This window comes from Lolium perenne, chromosome 7 (assembly GCF_019359855.2).
Source record: "Lolium perenne isolate Kyuss_39 chromosome 7, Kyuss_2.0, whole genome shotgun sequence".
Classification (NCBI taxonomy): domain Eukaryota; kingdom Viridiplantae; phylum Streptophyta; class Magnoliopsida; order Poales; family Poaceae; genus Lolium; species Lolium perenne.
Genome location: NC_067250.2, coordinates 25,241,497 through 25,254,016, shown reverse-complemented (window position 1 = coordinate 25,254,016; position 12,520 = coordinate 25,241,497). Strand labels below are relative to the sequence as shown.

Here is a 12,520-nt window from a genome sequence, read left to right as displayed (position 1 = left end):
TCGACGTTTGGGGGACCGCTGATAAAAAAATGGAGAAAGGGACCACCGATAAGAAATGGAGAAAAATGCTTTTCAGTCGCGTCCTTTAAATCTAAGCAGCGTTACATTTTGTGTCCGGCGTTCTCGGTAGAGATTCTGTGTATAGAGTCTACCAGACGCTTGACACAAAAACAACGTCCGGATGCATGCATGCAACCCCTAGTCTCTACATGACATTTTTCCCATACGTTTTCTCATCTACTTTTCGCACATGTGATGGTCCTCTCTATTAAAATGCATCTAGACGCTGTTTAAGGAACACGGCTGAGAAGAACCTCTTTTTGTGAAACCCTAGATTTGTCAAAAGTTGCCAACGGAGCTTGCTCGTTGTAAGAGCTCCATGGACGAACCTTGGGAGCCTTCAATTTGATTGTGGACACGTCCCCAGCTTTGTGTAAATGTTTCGGTTGCTACCTTAAAGACTACTGCTTAGTGGAGCGTGAGCTAGGTTTTCTCACCGGAAAATAAGGTGATGCCTTGTTGGCGTTGGTGCCTTCGTGGCGCCACATTCCTCCAACGTACATATAAATCCTAAAAAAGAAGGAACTGCGGTAATCATTCCTGTGTCTCCGCGTGCTTCACTTGGTTACCTCAATCCTCTACCACACTACACTACTTGTATGTTGTTTACTTGCTTGCACCTTTTCATATTGGTAAGTTCACATAGTTGCATATCTAAAAAATTTATCTTCTGTGTCAAGCTTAAATTGAAGCTTAAATTAAAAAGTAATTAAATTTTGATTAGCACCTATTCACCCCCCTCTAGGTTCTCATATGATCCTTCCACTCTATATTAATTAAATAATAACATGTAAAACCTCCAAAGATAAAAACACTACAATTTTTCATACAAAATCTATTTTTGATGAACTTGGGCTCGTACAAAAGCATAATCTCTAAAACCCCAAGTAGAAAAAAAGCAAATAGCAATCAAGAAAGATGATACCAATGATGTAAAGGTTTGAGATCTCTAAGAATGATATGATACACGCTACTTAACCGAGATCCCTCTTGATAATATGGCTATAATCTTTAACCCGGTCTTCTTACAACCACCTCAAGACCAGTCAAATGGAAAATCTATCAAGTTGCCTTGCGTGTTTCACTTGCGCTAGATGATGAAGGTCATGGTCGTGTCAAGGTGAAACACCTTTCATGGATACATATGCTTTGTGCAATCCCGCAAATTTCTCCCCATACTCCACTACAGGAAAGCCTCACTTAGGTATATCTTCACATGTACATCAATACCAAATGGCCATCGAGCTTTTAGTCATGTGATATCTTCTAGATGCTCATCTTGTACTTGCGCTTGTTAATCTTGATGACGATCACCACTTGATATCATTCTCTCATGGGATATATCAAATCTTCCTTCTGGTGCAAGCCCATATAAAAACACCTAACCCACATGGACATACACTACACATAGTTTATGCGTTAGTTCATCAACCGCAACTGATAAATTCTCACTATACCACGAGGTTACTTGACTATGCGCTTGAGATTAGGTCTTTGAGAATACAAAACCCTGTCTTGCACTTTATCTTCTTCAGGCTCTATCACAATCTCTCGAGATACATAATGAATTCTCCTCTTTACTTCATACTCTTGAGATAAGTAATCCTCCATGTATTAACACATAAGTCAAAGCATGACAAACTTGAGTTCCACACACATCTTCACTGAACTACACCAATATCAATAACAAGAGAGGAAGGCCGTTGGGGAAGCTGAATTGTATCAGCACGGAGCAAGCTGGCAACTCCAACAAGTCAGATTCACAATATTTTTTTTAGCATACACCAAGAGTCATCCAAGCATCTTGCTTGTATGTTTGCAGCTAAAGACAAACGAGACAATGGTGTGTCAAAAAAGTTATATATATAACATAAAAAACTCTAAATCAATGGCATTTCTTATAGCACCACAAATAAAAAATAATACGAAGAGTAGCTAGCATGTTATTTTAGCTATATGTTTCCTAGCAGCCTCTCACGCATCTCTTCGATAGCGGATAGCAGTGCGCGGGAAAATGCTAGCCAGCTGTGCCGTGGGCTTGGACGGGACCAGAGAAGAAAGTAGCGCGTGAGGCAGGCGACAGATCGCTAGCGCTTCGGCTTGATCGGTTGCCTGATTTCAAGGTTTTTCGAACGGTTATTATGCCGTATTTACATCACCTACTGGATATGCTTTTAGAACTTCAAATTCGTTATTTATTTATTTTTTCAAAAAAAAGAACTTCAAATTCGTGCATCTGAACTTGTATTCCGCCACTGATTCGTGACATAATCTGGGAAATGGCTGACTCACCACGAGTTGCTTGCATATGCAACGCTTTAATTTTGCTCAAACAGTAATACAATGGGGCAGTTGACATTTTCATGTCTTTTTGCGGCACAATGCATTAACATTGATTATTTGATTACGGGTTCATGTCTCAACATTCTCCGCAGTGCAGCTCAAACCGACTCAAAGGTAGCAAGCAGGATATTGAAATTGATCAAACCGGTCGGTCGTCGTTATCCTTCCACTGACGCAGCAGCTACCTCCTTCTCATCTGAAAAGCAGTCTTCCCTGCAATGCGGAGGAGATCAACCAACACAAACAGCGTCATCTTAATATTCTGCAACAAATTGGATGGCACGGATTAGCTAGCCCTAACAAACCTTATTTTACGGGAGAGTTGATACAATCCTGTACCGGCCATCGCAAGGCTAACGCTGAAAAGGTTCCAGTTTTTCTGAGAAAAGTGAGTAGCGTGAGATGACAAGATTGAAACAGGAAACAGCGCAGGAACAGTGGGGGCTCTAACAAAGAAAAGCCCTCATTGGGCAAGAAATAAAAATAACATGCAGAATCAAGATGTATCAGCTTTGGGCTACCTCAAAAAAAGATGTATCAGCTATGGGCAATTCACGAACATTTCCGGAACAAGGTGGCTCAGCCGCTCAGGTATATTAAATTAATATAGGCCATATGCATCTATTGATCCAGAGGCTGGGGAGTTTCCCCCGTTTCGAAAAAAATGAACCACATATTCGACAAGCAACTGAATACCCATAGCCCAGTCCTGGGAGCCATCAAGTAAATGCAGTACAACCGGGAAGATTGATGCAAAAAATATATCTTAGTAGCAAGAAATGTTGAGTCTTAAAACGAATATATTTCAGTTAAGATATATCTAGTCCACATCACTTTATACGTTTCAGTGCACATCGTAATGAAAATAGACAGTAAGGCCTAGTTTGGCAATGAAGTTTTCTCAAAACTGAAGTATTGCAAAACTGAAGTATTTCAGTGCACAGGGGAGGAATACTGCAGTTTTGTGACACTAAGGCTTAGTTTGGCAACAAAGTTTTTCCAAAACTGAAGTATTGCAAAACTAAAGTATTTTTTAAATGGAGAAGAAATACTGCAGTTTCTTGATACCATAGTATTTCTCAGTTTTGGCCAAAACTGCAGACCGTTTGGAAAGTGCTGTTTTTACAGTCCCTCTCAGGGTTTGACCGATTGTTATGTATGATCTCTTTCCTGATAGATGCGTGCATTTCTATTGCATGGATGATGACTTTGACCTGTACTGACATAGTGTTACGCCCTATGCATGGTTGTTGCATGGCGCTAGAGTCAGGCTGTTGAGCTGCTCCCTGTCCGAGACAATGAACGCAGACCGCCACCACCAAAGTCCCACGGGGCCACGTTGGGCAGCTCGGGGACGCGGCCGCCCCTGCCTCGTCGAGATATCGCTGATTTCAGAAGTCTGCTCGGGTGGTCGCCGCGTTCCTATCCATGGGCAGATCAGAGTCGCGTGAGGAGATTAAGCTCGTCCTCACCGACTCCCTCGCCAGCCGGCTGGGGCCGGATCAAACAAACGGGCGAAAGATAAAGGTATCTCTCCTTTATGGCTAGTAACGAACGAGGCGGGAACATTTTTATAGGTTTCTCAGTTTCAGAAAAAAGAGGTCTGGGCTTGTTTTTTCAATACTTCAAAAATACTACAGTTTGAGAGATACTAAAGTATTAATACTCCAGTTTGTAGTCATAGCCAAACACATCAAAGTATTTGAAACTGCGGTATTTTTAAAAACTGTGGTATTGCTCAAATACTTTAAAAAAACTTCGCTACCAAACACAGCCTAAGTATTTCTCACTTTCGGCAAAGTTGAATTTTCTACCTTTCTCCGTTTCAGGAAAAAGAGGTCCAAAGTTGATTTTTAATACTTCAAAAAACCACGGTTTCTAGGATACTTCAGTATTAATACAACAGTTTTTCATCACTCCCAAACACATCAAAGTATTCTAAACTGCAGCAATTTAGAAAACTGCGGTATTTCCCAAAAACTTCAAAAATACTTTGCTACCAAACACAGCCTAATACAGTATATGTAACAAGTATCTATGGCTTACCGGTGTGATAACCGTGCTGTAGCGTGACCAGATGATTCCGGTGCAAGTAATAACTGCACACCATGTAACAGAACAAAGCATGTGAGCAGCACACAAGAATAATAGACGGCAAACCAACAGCATGCCCGTCTGATATTATGGTGCAGGATTTGACTAGATAACTTAAACATACCGACTTGCTGGGGATAGGATATCTTTTCAGTAGGCTTGGCAAAGTCGGCAACGTTCGCAATGCTGATCCCCCATTTAAATGTTGGAGCCCAAAAATGAACTGCAATGAAGGCCAGATCATATCGAACTCTCAAGTGATACTTAGATATGCATCACAGTTTAGTGCAAAAGAAATGCCAAGTATTGGCATCATAATTGGCAATAATTCACAATACTAAAAAAGAAAACATCTTCACTAATATGAACTAGCAATGCAATATCAGTAAATATTTTCGTACGCCAAGCTTACCATGAAAATTTTGAGACATGAGAGCAAAGGGTATGGATATATCAGTTGTACGGTGAATTATAGATCGCTGATATGCTCCTTAGAGTCCTGCAACTAGGTTTTTCTGGACCAATATGAGAGATGCCTTGGTTGAGGGGTAAAATTATACGAGGGGTTTTGTAACCCCGACTGTCAAACTTGCTAAAGATAACCTGGCCAGAAGAATCAGGGGCATAACAGGTTCTTGGCTCCACATACCACATTGCGGAGTTTTAGAGTGGCTGCATGAATGGCAATGCGAAGGTGCTTACTCCTTGAAAGTGAGGAGGAAGTGGAACTCGCAACTACCAGAATCTAATGGATCATAGGGCAATTTAAAAGTTAAGGACAACAGCGGTTTGTAGAAGGATTCTGAATAGTTGTTGGCTCTAGGATTTGTTGGTTTCATGCTCAATTGTGTGATGTCCTTAGCTTGACTGTTATTTCGTTTCTTAGCGGTGGTAGTATTATTTATCTCCGTGTTATTTCGTTTCTTGGCGGTGGTAGTATTGTTTATCTCCGTGTTATTTCGTTGACAAAAATTTAACAACCTCCTGAACTGATGTACCGAAACGAGAAAACAGAGTAAACACACACACTAACAAATATTATTTTCACATTTAAAAGATGCCAACAACCTGGAAATCCCAACGCAGCAACACAATATGAAACTGAAAGGGCACAGGAGGAAAATACATAAAATCCAGAGACAAGAGAACAAAGGCAACATTGAGATTCTGACAGCAACCACTTCAGAACCGGAAGATTCTACCAAGAGGATTTTGTGGTCGGCAAGGGAAAACAGGGGGTCATTATCGAGGTTTCTAGTTGTACACAATAATAGATGATCAAAACCGATCAGGATGGTTTTGGAGCCAGCAGGATAACTGCAAGTATGCTGGAACCAGATGATCAAATAACTGCAAAGTTCATGGTGGTCTGAATGGCACTAACTGGTTTTGGGGCCAGCAGGATGGTTCCAAAGGGCTTGAAGCTTTGAAGAAGCCATTCCAATTACTGATGTGTACACCTACGAGCAGAAACAGAAAAGCATGCCTGAGATATCAGAAATTCTTGTAGACTATCAATTACTGCTAGGTTTGCTGTGCTATGGTACTCCGCATCGCCAACGAGAGCGCGGGGTTTTCACCTGCCAGGCGCCGGCCGGTCGCCGGAGCCAGGGAAGCCGCCGACGAGAAGAGAGGGGATGGCAGGGTCGGAGGAGAAGCGCGTGGACCGCGTAGTAGCCTGGTAGGTGGCGCGCGAAGAATGGTCAGGAAACAAATCGAAGGCCGTGCGTGCGGGTATAGACTATGGAGCGATCGGTATGGACCGGGTGTTTCTCTTTTGTGATGGACTGATGGTGTATGAACCTGGTGTGTATTTGAATGGATCGGGTGTATGGACCCAACGACTCTCGTATGTGGATAGTCCAGCCGCGTCCTCCAAAGCGCCCCCCAAAAGGATTTGGGGTGCGCCGGACCAAAAACCGTTCCAGCCGCGTCCCCCAAAGCCCATTTTTATTCGGCGCGCCTCGATACGGTGTCCGGCGTCTCGAGTCCGTCCCCATCCCACAGGGGACGCTCCGGGCACGCCGGACACAATGAAAAGCGAGGCGAACCGATGCGGGCCCGACGCGTCAGCGGCTCGGAAGCCTAAAACCCCGCCGCCTACCTTTGGTCAAGCGACGTTAATGGCGTCCCTGTTTTCCCAGGCGACGCAGGGACGCGTCTCGTCGTGCATGGCTGCATGGCCGTCCGCGCCGGCGTTATTGCGTGCAACCACCCGCTGCCGCCGCTGTTTAAAGACGCCCTGCAGTTCTCACCGCTCACAAACCATCTCGTCGCCGCCGCCTCCCCCCTCCCAGATCTTCTCCTCGCCGCTGGTGGACCTCTCCGACGACGGCGAGGCAGGACCAAGCGGCTTGGTGAAGGACGAGCCCGTCGATGAGCGCGTCAAGCAGGAGGTCGTCACTGACGACATGTACAACTTCTAGCAGTACTACGACGCCTCCGGCCGCCGCAAGTGGTTCTAGATTAGGTTTAGTTTAAATTTAGTCAAATTTCATTCGAATTTATGTAAGTTTGGACGAATCTTAATCGAATCTCGTTAAGTTTAAAATTTCCGAAATTTTGTTTGGGGGACGCGACTGGGGAGCGACGTCCCCCAAACGCAACACGAACGAAACACGTCCCCCAAACGCTCAATCCGGCGCGTTTTGGGGGACGCTTTGGAGGATGCGACTGGAGATGCTCTAATATAGTATGCACTCCCTCCAAATGGGTATATGTCATACGACCTACTCACTCCGGTCTTGTATGTCTAATGAATTTAGAGTCTAGATTTTGCCTAAATCTACACAAGTGGAGTCAGAGGGAGTAATCCTTTTAGTTGTTCTAATTTTAACTCATAATACGTGTAATACTTGTGTATAAAAGTGCGCTGTAGAGAGTGGAGAACCGCGATCTCTTTACGAAGGTATGTACACGGTTGGAAGATATGGTGAGGGATACCTTTTCCCTACATGCGTGGTAGCATAATCTACGAATTGAGCCACCAATATCATCTTAGGTGTTCTACATTTGCTCATGATTGATATGTATTAGCCTTTGTTGTTTTTTACTTTGAGACTTTTGAGACTCTAGAATGGTTGCGTGTATTCTGATTATGCAAGGCTGAGTGTAATTGCTTGATCAAGTAATAAAGCGTTCATTATAAAAAAAAAAGCAAGCATAGACCAGCCAAATGCAGATACAACCTAGTGCTGGATCTAGATTTTTTTTTCTCCCACTAAAATATGTGATAGGATGAAATGTTACTGCTGGCTCCGACAATGATACAGCCTGCAATTCTCATATTCTCATCGCAGAAACATTTTATATTCTGCTAATTAATAAAATCACAGAAACATTTTACACTTGCACTATAAAAATATGTTAATACTTTGCTGTTGGTGAACAATGAGCCATGATCTATTTTTCGTATGAATAATATATTGTTCTATTTTCTTGGTCGTACCACAATTGCTTCGCTTCATTGCATGATATTGTTTGCGAATAATATAGTTATGATTGTTTTGTAAGTAAACATGGATAAAGCACGATCGAATTGGGGGAGTAGGCGAGAGAAAAGCATCAAAAGGTCATGACTCCATGACGTGGTTTAGCTAAAATGGAAGATGACATAGTATATGAGAAATATAAAAAGGTGAGAGCGTAAGTTGCAAAATGTTTGCACAAAAGCAGTTGTGTAGCTCAGATAGTTGAACACGTCCAACTTGTTGTGGAACGGTATTTTTGCACTAGTATTCATCAGTACAATTATAGATCACGGAGTATAGTACCTAGCTAGCTTGTTTAACAAAATGCCGGCCTCTCCATCAACTCACGCCCATGCAATATTCATATTAAAAATATGGTAAAAAATATTTAGCTGTGCTGGTGGCTGCCACGAAGTGGAGACCGTACCTTGCCTACTAGGAATTTCTCATTCACATGGATGAGAAACGTATAAGATGCTTTGGTACATGCACCACAACTATTTTTTTTAAAGAAGGAACGACGTGTTCGGTTTTAAATTAATAAAGCCTCACAACTAGCGGTAGCAACGAACGCTGAGGAACCAACACGCATAAGTTTTACAGACCAACTTGTAGACACAAAGTTTAAACAAACTAGTGAAGAACTAATGAGACGAACACAAACTGATCTATGCTTCGCACTGACACATGCCTATAAGCTTTCTTGGAGAATAGTTCTTTAAGGAGAACGATGGCCTCATCCAACAACGGCAACACCTAATTGAGTTTTAGAAGAGACCTCCATTGTTGCAAGATAAGCATATTTTTAAAGGTATAGTTAGCAGGTTGTCTAGAAAACTTTGCCTCTAGTGTGAATTTGTTACGAGTAGTCCAAATCCCCTCAGCTTTGGGCCGCAAATAAAATCCAAAGGAAACATCCCCAGATGCCCTTAAATCGTTAAACGTTAACCCTAGATCTCAACCCGCCGCACGTAAATAGGGCTAAAGGGTAGTTGGAAAAAAAATATGGGCCACAACTTCAGGTTGGGCACACAACACACGAACCCCATCAGATTGGCCATGGTATTTCCTGATTTGGTCATTGGCCAACAAGCGATCCTTAGCAAGCCGCTAGAGAAAGATCCTCACTTTAATAGAAATGGGCAAGCTCCAACTATCATCTGCTGGGGCCACCGTCGTCCTTTGGTTGAGCTTGCGATACATGGAGTTGGTAGAAAACATGCTTGAGAGTTCCAAGGACAAATAAACATTGTCAATGGCATTGGTGGGTGAAATACCATCAATCTCTCCAAGCAACTGAGCCCGGAGAAACATTTCTTCATGACCAAACTTGCAACTAAACTTGATTTGCCTCTCCAGAAAGTCAGGATGGGAATGGGCCAGGTCGACCCAGTGGGTCGCTGGCCCGACCCAAAAAAACAAGGCCATTGGGCCAGTTGGGTCGGCCTCATGTGGAAATTGGGTCAGTGGAGCCGGCACCGATCGACCCGTCGGGCCAGCAGGGTCGACCCAGGCCTACAGCTGCACTAGCTCTAATTATTATCGCTACCTCTAACAGATGAGTTTCTATTGTACAATTAGCTTGGGGCAATTAGCATCGGCGAGTTGCATCGATTATGTCAATCTACCCAGGCGTAGTATACCAATCAGCCATCGTGAGATAGCTTAGAATATCATTTAGCGAATTCTGAAAGAAAAAACCAGAAAAGCTAACTAGCTAAGTACGTCACACACATGTACTGGAACCAATTAGATACGTCTGTCTATCTAAATCAAGCGAGGAAAGTGCTGAAACTACATCTGCCGTACCTTTAAGAACTCTATCTATTTCATATTATCATGATTGCTTAGTCCTAATTTTATTGTACAATTGAAGTATATTTTACTGAATGTTTTCAGTTTAACCACAGCAAAAGGAGTATATATAATCTAGAATTAGGGTCGACCCGAGATACCCATTGGGCCAACAAGGCCGCTAACTTTTTTAAAATGGGTCAACCCATGGCCTCGTAAATTGGCCCTGAGGCCAACGAGGCCAGGGCCATGGCCAGGTCCGGGTCGGCCCATTCCCATCCTGACCAGAAAGAAGCTTGAAAAGCCATTTGCCAAGAAAAGCCCTCTTCTTGATATCAAGATCATGAATTTCAGGTCCTACTTGATCTTTAGGTCAGCAAACCATACTCCCGTAGCCAATCGATATTTTTCTTTTTTTTGCTATCAACTTGCCAAAACATAATCTAATTTTTAGTCTCTCCTTGACCTGTTTCCATTCAGCGGTAGTGAGTCTCTGGTAATAAATCAGAATAACCCGCAGCCAAATAATCCAACATAGAGATTGGCATCATCTTGGCCTCACCAAAACAAAACAACCCACTCTCATTAAAGTTTATCTTCGAAAACTCCTTTGATTCAGACGTAGGACGAGGACGGATTCTATCGTCGGCCTATTAAAGAATGGATAAACCACCATCAATTATATGAGAAATCACACCTTTTGTTTGGCCCTCAGACTTTACATATTCAATCATGAGAGCGAACATATCAATCACGATATTAAATAGCATTTACGATAATAGGTCACTCTGTCTCAGCCCTTTTCTAGTGTAAAAGTATTTGATAATATTATCATTGACTTTAATTACTACAATCTCTCCCAAGACAAAACTATGAATTAAAACACGCTACAGTTAGATAATCCTTTCATTCAGTTCAGACGTAGGGACAACGACGGAAACACGGGAGTATAGCAAGATGCTTAAATTTTGGGACTAATTAAATTAGCCAGTTTAATCTCCAGGATGACAATGTCCAGCGCACGATCCTCCAGAAGAATGCCGGTATGGGACACGTTCGGAACCTTCACCATCCTAAAATGGCCAGCACGACGCCATGCCGTCTCCACCGCCACGAGGCTCGCCAGGTTCACCAGCCCGTCTCCGTCCCCGACGACCACTCCGGGCGTCACATCGAAGTCATCCCCCGGATACACCATCCTCTCCGGCGTCCCCACCCCGACTCCGACCACGCAGCTCACTGGCACCCTCAAAGGAGCCGGCAACTCTCCGAACAGAGGTAGCACGCGGGACTCGTAAGGCTCGACGGCCTCGCCGAGCCCTATGGCGCCAAGGAAGTCCGCCACGTCGCCGGCCGAGTAGTTCCTGCTCTTGGTTGTCACCAATGGCTGCGCGGTGCCGAAGACCGCCGGGCTGGGCAGCGGCCAGAGGCTGCTCTGAAGGCTCCTGTACTCCTGACGCAGCGCCAGGGGGTCGACGAACGGCAGGGCCAGGTTGTTCCCGGAGAGGAGCACCTGCATCCCCAGGACGAGCCCTCCCCACGGAGCGGCGACGGGCACGAAGCGCCTCACGAACCTTCTGCGCCAGGGCAGTGGCCGCCGGACGAGGAACTGCTGCGCCAGCGTGCCGCCGTAGCTGTGCGTGAAGATTATCACCGGCCTGCCGCCGTTGAGCTGGCTCGCCCTCTCGACAAGGCTCTTGAGCGCTCTGAAGAACGCGGAGCCGACCCTGGACGGGCGCCCCACCGGCGCGACGGCGTAGCGGAAGTCGTATGGCGCGCCGAACATGGTCTCGCCGTCTCGGTAGCCCATCTTCTCCAGCCGCTCCACCAACTTCTCCATGTAGGAGAAATTCCTAATCATTTGATTGATGTCACAACGACAACGCTCATGAGATTTCACTAAAACTAGAGGAATTCAATCCTGTATCAGTATACATTACTACTTAGTACTTACTTGTCGTCTGGATCGGGATAGCGGAAAGCTTTGGTGGAGCCGAAGAACGGGACGCGCGTCTCGACGCCGGGGACGTTGTAGTAGTCGTCGGAGGCGGCGTCGTACACGGTGCTCATCTGCTCGCCGAAGCAGCGCACTCCGGCGGGGTCACGGAGGGCCGACTGGTTGAGGAAGAGGCGAAACCAGCCCTGCCCCTTGCGCTCGCCACAGCGCAGGGACGAAGGCCGGTAGAGCTGGGTGAGCCGCGCGTCGAGCTCGTTGCTGGCGTAGCCCGGCACGAGGACGATGGGATGCAAATGCAAATGCAACTGCCGCGATGCTTGCACTGACCGTGGCGCTGCTACTAGTACAAGAAGAAGGAGCAACGGAATCGCCATGAATGAGCTGATCAAAACTTAGAATTAGGTGGCCTGTTGGAATGCAAATCGATATAGGTGGCTTGCAATGATATATAATCCTGTACTTATACTAGTACATCAAGTATTTATCGATGTAATTTATTACTTGACTTGTACTGAGTCTTCAATTAACGTACATTAGGAAATTGAACTAGCAGTCAAGGTCCTGAAGGAACAATCGCACGCATTCACAATGCATATGAGTCAGTCAATGAGCAAGTAGTATCTGTGTTTTAGCCGCGCCATGTAATACTCAGAGCATCTCCACTCGCCTTTCCTGTAGCCCCAAAACGAAAATATGAGTGTCAGTGCCAAAATACTTCCCCAGCCTCGCGCCCCAAATTTATTTTCGGGCCGATACGGTGCGTAATTTCATCCGGCGTCCTCAGGCCGAACCCAATTCGGCG

The 12,520-nt window shown here is 44.8% G+C and overlaps 2 protein-coding genes across 2 annotated transcripts; both read right to left on the bottom strand.

The window, feature by feature from the left end:
• Positions 1-2,358: 2,358 nt before the first annotated feature.
• LOC127318061 (mitochondrial pyruvate carrier 4) lies at positions 2,359-6,234 on the bottom strand. The gene is made up of 6 exons (XM_051348679.2): positions 6,078-6,234; positions 5,882-5,957; positions 4,622-4,720; positions 4,450-4,502; positions 2,709-2,782; positions 2,359-2,616 (listed from the first exon to the last, which is right to left on the bottom strand). The coding sequence occupies exons 2-6, from the start codon at positions 5,934-5,936 to the stop codon at positions 2,562-2,564; spliced, it is 336 nt and encodes a 111-aa protein (XP_051204639.1). The 5' UTR covers positions 5,937-5,957; positions 6,078-6,234; the 3' UTR covers positions 2,359-2,561.
• Positions 6,235-10,614: 4,380 nt separating this feature from the next.
• Positions 10,615-12,148, bottom strand: LOC127318062 (lecithin-cholesterol acyltransferase-like 1). Its single transcript, XM_051348680.2, has 2 exons — positions 11,716-12,148; positions 10,615-11,614 (listed from the first exon to the last, which is right to left on the bottom strand). Exons 1-2 carry the CDS (start codon positions 12,090-12,092, stop codon positions 10,723-10,725), a joined length of 1,269 nt encoding a protein of 422 aa, XP_051204640.1. The 5' UTR covers positions 12,093-12,148; the 3' UTR covers positions 10,615-10,722.
• Between the last annotated feature and the right edge of the window lie 372 nt (positions 12,149-12,520).